General features: G+C 41.2%; 1 protein-coding gene across 1 annotated transcript in view; it reads left to right on the top strand.

Moving 5' to 3' along the window:
- ABCA6 (ATP-binding cassette, sub-family A (ABC1), member 6) overlaps positions 1 to 7,624 on the top strand; it is a 79,700-nt gene extending 72,076 nt beyond the window's left edge. Inside the window, exons 33-37 of the mRNA XM_006886397.1 lie at positions 1,826 to 1,945; positions 2,783 to 2,923; positions 5,617 to 5,696; positions 7,345 to 7,400; positions 7,526 to 7,624. Coding sequence (XP_006886459.1) covers positions 1,826 to 1,945; positions 2,783 to 2,923; positions 5,617 to 5,696; positions 7,345 to 7,400; positions 7,526 to 7,624 — 496 coding nt within the window. The remainder of the gene's footprint in view (positions 1 to 1,825; positions 1,946 to 2,782; positions 2,924 to 5,616; positions 5,697 to 7,344; positions 7,401 to 7,525) is intronic.
- The last annotated feature ends 486 nt before the right edge of the window (positions 7,625 to 8,110 follow it).

Genomic DNA, 8,110 nt, shown 5'->3' with positions numbered 1-8,110 from the left:
ATATACCACAGCTTCTCTACCCATTCGTTTGTTGATGGGCATTTAGGTTGTTTCCAACTCCTTGCTATTGTAAACAAAGCCGCGATAAACATGGGTATACTTTTCGGTGACAATCTGAGCATGAAACAGGAGGATACATGGCTGTTTTTAAACCTTGTATCTTTAAACTAATCCTGGATTATCCCTATTATTGTTCTTGTTGTTGTGTATCATAGAGTTGAACCGACCCATAGCTGACCCTCCAGCGAGTTTTCAGAAGCAAACATGGGAGGACACTTCCCACCCTTCTCCCTGTTATTAGGAAGATAAATATCCCACAATTGCATCTTCAAATGCTGCCTTATAGTCATGTGTTATATATGGTAAAAAGAAAGGACTTTGCTAGAACTTTAGGTATTAGAAACTGTCTAGGATTGACTCAAAGAAGCTCTGGTGGCCTAGTGGCAAGAAGCTGTGCTGCAATCCCAGCGGCACATGGTTCAAATCCTACTAGCTGCTCTGCAGGAGAAGGTTGGATAATCTTCTCCCATGTAATTAACTGCCTCTGAAAACCTGCTGGAGGGTCAGCTATGGGTCAATTCCAACTCAACGATACACAACAAGATTGACTCAATAACTGGGGTATTGGGGGTTCAGGTGTCAGAGACAATGAGGTTGGCTCAGGATTGAGCAGTGCTCAGGTACAAAGGGTTGCTATGAGTCGCAAGCAACTCGACGGCACATAACAACAAGCTTTTGTTGTCTTAGAAAGTTCATATTATACAAATTTACAATCAAAAAGTGTATTTTAATTTTGTCTTTTCATTTTCGAGATGAGAGAAGAATGGGGAATCTCCTCCCGTGTGATTAACACCTCTGAAAACCCACTGAAGGGTCAGCTGTGGGTCGGTTCTGACTCGATGGTCCACACAACAATAGTTATGGAGATGTTGACAATAGTCTCTCTCCCCTCTTCCTTCTCCTCCTCCTTTTTGGTTCTGTGTTTTTGTTTTTATATTTTATTCTTAACTTTGATTCCTTAGAGAACACTAGTTTATTGATCCAATTTCCTTCTTCTTTGTCCTTTTGACCTAACTGGTCAGCTCTGTTTCTCCAGCTTTTATTCACACTTTTTCTATACCTACTTCCCAATCTCTCTGTTTCGCTGTGGGTTCATAAGAATAATTCCCCAATGTAGTTTCACGTTTGTGACAATCCAACGTTTCTTCCTACTTATTTAGAAGGCTTAGGATAATCACTTTCACAACAGAGACAGAAACAAGGAGCCCTGCGGCCATTCCAAGCCATCCGCTGCTCATCAGGAAACAGACCTGACACTCTGTTCCCACAGAGATGACGCTGGAACCCGGTGGGGCAGTGCTGTTCTTTCCCAGATGCCACTACCAGAAGCGACCAGCTGGATGGCACATCACAACCACAGCAGCAATATAGAAATTCTTTATCAAGTCAAAACCCGCCTTCTACAATTACCAGCATGTGACCAGTCTTCTCTCATTTACACCCTGCCTCTGCTTTTCAACGTCCTTAGCTTATCTAATAGTCATCCCACACAACAGATCCTTTTATTTATAAATAGTTCTGCGAACATCTCCAAAAGCTATGACGTTTTTCTTAAGCACAGAGCCACAATCACATATGAAAAGATCACATCCAACATTTGCATTTCCTTGATTTGTTTGCACTAAGATCCAATCAAGAGGCATAAACTGTCTTGTGGCTTGTTTCTCGTCCGTGACTCTTTTCTTCTTATACCTTGTTTTAAACACACATTTACGTGAATGTAAAGTACAATCTTTTATGTACATGATCCTTTGCTTCATATCAGGCAGACGGTCCAAGCAGCTGTTAAGAACACCAACGGAGGAGCCCTGATTATTACCCACCACCTGGCTGAGGCCGAGGCCCTGTGTGACCGTGTGGCCATCATGGTGTCTGGGAGGCTCAGGTGGGTGTCGTCTGCCCCTCAATACATGGAGAAGGGACCATGTCAGCATGTGGAGATTGGCCTCTCTCTCAGTTGTACTCTTCTACCTACATTTGAAATTAAAAAATAATGTCAAGAAATTACCCATGTACCATCGAGTTGGAACTGACCCATTACTGACGAGGCAGCCTGAGAGGAGATTAGCCATTGTTCTCCAATGGTGCAGCTAGTAGATTTGAACCGCATGCCTTTGGGATGGCAACACAACTTGTTACCACTAGGCCACCAGAGCTCCGTATATGTATATGAAGAGAGAGGAAGTATACGCTTTGGGTAAGGAGTTGTGCTGCCTAAAACAGGTGGTTCTTCAAAGATCAGCCGTTTCCTCCCAGGGGATTTACAGCCTTGGAAATCACACTGAAGGGCCAGCTATGAGTTGGCTGTGACTCAAGGGCACAAAATAACAACAGCAGCACAAATAACAGGAGGAGACTTTCCAGATTTCTCCAGGAGAGCTGTTGGTGATTCAAACAGCCTGCGGTACACAGCCCTTTGGTTAACATAACATGCTACAGATTATACCACCAGAGCTCCTCAGACTGTGAACGTGTGTGGGTAAGCCACCGAGTGGGATCCCTCAGAGCTGACCCTCCAGTAGGTTTTCAGAGGCAGTACATTGTACTGGAGGTGATCGCCCATCTTTCTCTCAAGAGAAGTTGGTGGGTTCGAACTGCATACCTTTGGGTTGGCAGTACAACTCCTTATCACCAGAGCTCCCCAATGGATGGTCACTGTGAGTCAACTTGACCACAGTGAGTTTTTAAATAAATGTCTTCAACCCATTGTCCTTGCCTCTAGATACATCGGTCCCATCGGACACCTGAAAAGAAAGTTCGGCAAGGATTACCTTCTCCAGCTCCAAGTGAAGGAGCCTTCTCAAGTGACTCTTGTGCACGCAGAGATCCTGAAGCTTTTTCCACAAGCGATGCGGCAGGAAAGGTGAAAGGTGTTTCTTATTTTGCTGATCACTGTAGACTTGGCCCCCTCTCTGCTTCTTTTGTGGGTCTCTGACAGTGTTCAGGTAATTTGACTTCTTGGTAAAAGTTAGGGATCTCAACAACTGATTTGTTGAGTCTTCCAGATCTTCAAAGAGTTGAGACATGCTCAGGAAGCTGATGATAGATGCAAATATTTTGAACAAATTTCCCTCATGGAAACAAAGGCCAATTGGGATCATCAGTAACTCTTCCTTTAATGATATTTTCATAAGTCAAAGTGGAGTCAAGAGTGGGGTGGGGAGATTGGGGGTGGAGGGGGGGAGAGAGAGAGATTGAGGGAAGTAAAAAGAGGGAGAGAATGAATTTTAAATTCATCGATGGTACATCTTCAAGGATATGAACATGTACGGCTAAGCACAATTGATAACAGTGAATCTAAATTCCAAAATCAATCTCCATAATAGTCTATGTGTTTCCTACTGCCAAAGGGGCCCTTTAGAGTAGTGAGAGAAGATCTTCACCCTGAAACCTACAGCGTCCCTTTTCAGCAGGAAGTAGCTAAGAGAATACGCCATCCCCTTTTCCTTATGAATCAGGGTGAAGCGTCTCTCAGGGAGGAGAGATAGGGAATGGCAAAGGACGCACTGACAAAGGAGATTAATCAGAACTGGCTTCGACAAGCACTGTGGCAATTGGACAATTAAAACAGACATTTGGGGAGGGGGAGAAGAACGAACTGGGGAGGAGAGTAGAGAAAACAGTGCAACAATGAATGAATGAAAACCCAAAATCTCTGTAAATGTTCACTAAAACGAATAAAATTTAATAATAATTTTTTTAAAAAAATCAAAACAACAACAACAGAATGAGAACTTGTGAAGAGATAGTTGTTGTTGTTGTTGTTGTTTTGTTGTTCTTGTCATTGTGTACCATCGAGTCAGGACCAACCCAGAGTTGACCACCCAGTAAGTTTTCAAAGGAAATTACTCTCCCAGGAGATTGCTCATCTTTCTCCTGTGCATCAGCTGTGAATACAAACACTATGTCTTCAGAATTACAACTCAGCTTCTTACCACTAGGTTACCAGACTCATTTCTAAATACTTTCTGAACCATGAGGGGTGGGGAGAAATCTTGAAACCAATTATTTAACTTGGGAATTTTAAGGAATAAATGACAAATACTTAAGGAATAAATGACACCAAGATTGTTTGAAACTATTATAAAATGGAATAAAAGAGAAGAAAAGGGGAAAAATAATTCATCGATGGGCTGAGCTTACTTAAGAACTCGCCTGGAAATTGGTCCTTCACTTCTTAAGCACTATGTATATAACAGGAGGGTGTGTGGTATAGTTTAGGACATGTGAGTCCTGTTTAAAGACCTATAGTGTTATAAAGCAGAAAAGTGGTTGTGGGAAGGTCCGGAGTCTGAGCAGGACCAGACCTGGACATTTGAGCCACCTTGGGGCCACCTGGGAGCACTAAACCCCGTAGAAGACAGGCAAACAACAGGGCCTGGGCTTGTATGATGACAGGCAGTACAGAGAAACTAGATGCCCAAAATATGTTCTGGCTCTTCCTTAGAGAAACCAGGGATGTTTCTGTTACAGTCTTTTAAAAATACCTGCTTTGCAATTGTATTCCTCTCTTCTAACCTTACAGGTCTTTTTCTTAATTAGATTCCTGAAAGTTGACCAGAATAGACTCTAAAATTAAGAATAGCTCTTAACCTACTAATTTGAACAAACCAAAGGGAATACTTGAATCCAATGAGCAAAAGGTTTGCATAGACTGATCATAGAAGGGATTCTTCCAGATTTTTGCTAGGAGAATATTTTAAGTAAGGAGTCAGCTGCCAAAAATGATTTTTAAAATTCCCATTGACAAGCAGTTTTATTTGTAGTAAGCAGTTTTTATTTGTAGTTTTATTTGTAAGCTGCATGTTCATTTTGTCATGCCATAACATCAAGTTCACCTTCATTGGGAGTGACTATCATTTTTAGAAATATCTCATTAATCATATCAATATTTCTTTTTTTAAATTTTTTTTTAATTTCCATTCATTCATTGTTGCACTTTTCTCCCCTCCCAACCCTCCCTTCGCTCTGACTCCCGTCATGACAAAAATGCCTAATCACATATCCCTTTTAAACAGTTTTCTCCCTCATCTGTTTCAATGCAGTACACATTATTGAACCCATCTTTCTCAGTCTCCCCCTCAACCCCGAGGTCAGTCCTGTTTTACAACAGTGGCACCATGCAGTATTTGTCCTTTTGTGACTGAGATACTTCACTCAGCATAATGTCCTCCAGGCTCACCCATTTTGAATACTATTTCGTGAGTTCCTTGTTTTTCAATGCAGTGTAGTATTCCATTGTGTGAACATACCACAGCTTCTCTATCCATTCATTTGCTGATGGGCACTTAGGTTGTTTCCAACTCCTTGCTATTATGAACAAAGCCACAATAAACATGGGTGTGCATATATCTGCTTGGATGTCAGTTATGGTCTCTTTGGGGTATATTCCCAGTAGTGGACTTGCTGGGTCAAATGGTATTTCTATTTACAACTTTTTAAGAAAGTGCCATACCACCTTCCACAGTGGTTGCACCAAATCATACCAATATGTATTTTAATGATTGTTTCTTGCTCTTAAAACTCAAGCTTAAGTGTGATGCTTTACTTTTCTAGGTATACCTCCCGTTTGGCCTACAAACTGCCCCTTGAGGATGTCCACCCTCTGTCTCAGGCCTTTCACAGATTAGAGGGAGGTAAGAACAATATCTAAAGGTAAAATTTGCAGAGTCCTAGGTAGACAAACAGCTTTAGTTTGCTTGGCTCCACAGTCAACACTCTCGGCATCAGTGGCCAGGATATTAAACGACATATTGTGATGGGAAAGTCTGCTGTTAGGGACTTCTCCAAAGTACTGAAGAACAATGGTGTCTCTCTGGAGACTAAGGTGCCTCTGATACAGGCCATGGTCTTTGCAATAACTTGTTATGAATGAGAGAGTTGGACAGTGACTAAGGAGGATAGAAGGAGAACTGATGCCTTTGAGCTGTGGTGCTGGAGAAGAGTATTGAGGGTACCATAGACTGCTAGGAAAACAAACAGATTCATCCTGGAGTGGGTTAAACCAGGTGGCTCCCTGGAGGCAAGGATTCTGAGGCTTCGTCTAACATACTTTGGACATGTTGTAAGAAGGGACCAGTCCTTGGAGAGGGATATCATGCTTGGTAAGGTGGAGGGACAGTGCAGTAGAGGAAGGCCCTCTATGAGGTGGATTGATTCAGTGACTGGGGTAATCGGAATGGGTGTGTCAGAGACGGTGCGATTGGCACAGGACAGAGCAGAGTTTAGGGCTGTTGTACATAGAGTCGCTATGAGTCACAGGCAACTCGACGGCACATAACAACAACAACAACGGTGTGACGTAAAGTACCCTGAAGTAAGAAGAAAAAACTGTGAAACTCTCTGCCTTGAAGTCGATTTCAACTCACAGCAATTCTCCATTGCTTCCAGGCTGTAAATCTTCATGTGAGGAGAATGTGCATCTTTCTACTTCAGAGGGCTTGGTGGATTCGAATAGCTGAACTTTCAGATAGTAGCATATTACACACAACATCACCACTTTTCTACTTCTCTCCTTACATTAACTTACATGTTCTCTCCTTTCTTTACAGCTCCACCCCTGGCTTCCTCTCTCATATAATTAGCTTATGGAAACAAGTGTGTTGGAGGCACTGAAATTGTCTCCAGATAGAGCAGGGTTCAGAGCTGTTCTGCATGGGGTTCCTGTGAGTCTCAAGCATCTCAAAGGCACACAACAACAACAACAACGACATACTCCACTAATAAAAGTTAAGGGAGCGCTGGCACTAACCCACAAATCACCTCTCTGGTGCTTTGAACCCACCAGGTGCTCCCAGAGAAGGCTGAGAAGTCTTCTTCCACTAATTCACAGCTTCAGTAACTCACTGGGGAGCCAGTAAAGAGTTGATTCAGACTCATGGGCCCAGGATGAGTTTAACTTTTAAATGAAAGTGACAGAGAAATCTTCGGGCCTCCCTAAAACCTTTCAGACAATCAACTTGTTCTTTATGAGATATCTATCTGCTCCTCAAGACATGAGCACTAAGTTAAAATAACCACATTTACTATTAACCTATTTGTTTAGTACATCATTCTTTTAACATCAAATTTAATCTAAGATATTAGCCCTTTAGGACTTTTCATTATTTCACGAATGGTTTGTTTATGAAGCTTTTATCTTCCATTTATATTAGTGACTTACATTCTTACTCTAACTGAATGAATTAATTGGGTGTTGTTTTTTTTGCCTGAATGAATTCTTAAAGAAAAATAGTAAATATCTAATATTAGTGCTTCTCCTTCTCCCACCCCCCTCCCCGCCAGTGAAGCGGAACTTTAACCTGGAAGAATACAGCCTCTCTCAGTGCACATTGGAACAGGCAGGTTCACTTTTATGATTTTGAGTTATCCCTGTAAATGTTGCGTGCAAATCACGTTTCCCCCATTCACTGGCAAAACAATCTACAGCTCGATAAGTCCTTTTCTTTCTTTGCTTCTTATTTAGATCTTCTTAGAGCTTTCTAAAGAACAAGAACGAGAAGACGTGGAAGAAGTTGATACAACCATGAGATGGAAGCTACTTTCTCAGTCAGACAACCCTTAAATCCTGAGAGTTAAGAACCCTTTGTCATGACCTTGTACATTTCTATATGTGATAATTAGTCCTTTGTCTAATTTGAAACATCATTTACTATCAGCAGGCTTATTTGGCATATTAAGTTAATAAATGAACACATGTTATAAGTTGTCTTCCCCTTAGAAGGTAGTTGCCAAGCTGTGACAAAGATAAAGCAAAGTATTAATAAATCAAAGCAATAAAAAAACCTCAAGCAAAGAGGTATTGCGTATGTGGGAGAAATAGAACTACAGATTTAGAAATATATGAAATAATGGGTTTTGCCATTATCTTGATAAAATATATGAGAGGAATATATATTGAAGAGCCTGGATCTACGTGGATACTTCATGCTAATTTATGATACAGTTTCTGTATTTTATATATATATATATATGTGTGTGTGTGTATATATACATACATACACACATATACATACATATATACATGTAAACATATATAATGTGTATATAT

The sequence above is a fragment of the Elephantulus edwardii genome, unplaced genomic scaffold, assembly GCF_000299155.1.
Source record: "Elephantulus edwardii isolate Elephantulus edwardi_28Jun2011 unplaced genomic scaffold, EleEdw1.0 scaffold00048, whole genome shotgun sequence".
In the NCBI taxonomy this organism is placed as follows: domain Eukaryota; kingdom Metazoa; phylum Chordata; class Mammalia; order Macroscelidea; family Macroscelididae; genus Elephantulus; species Elephantulus edwardii.
This window is presented reverse-complemented; position numbering and strand designations above follow the sequence as displayed.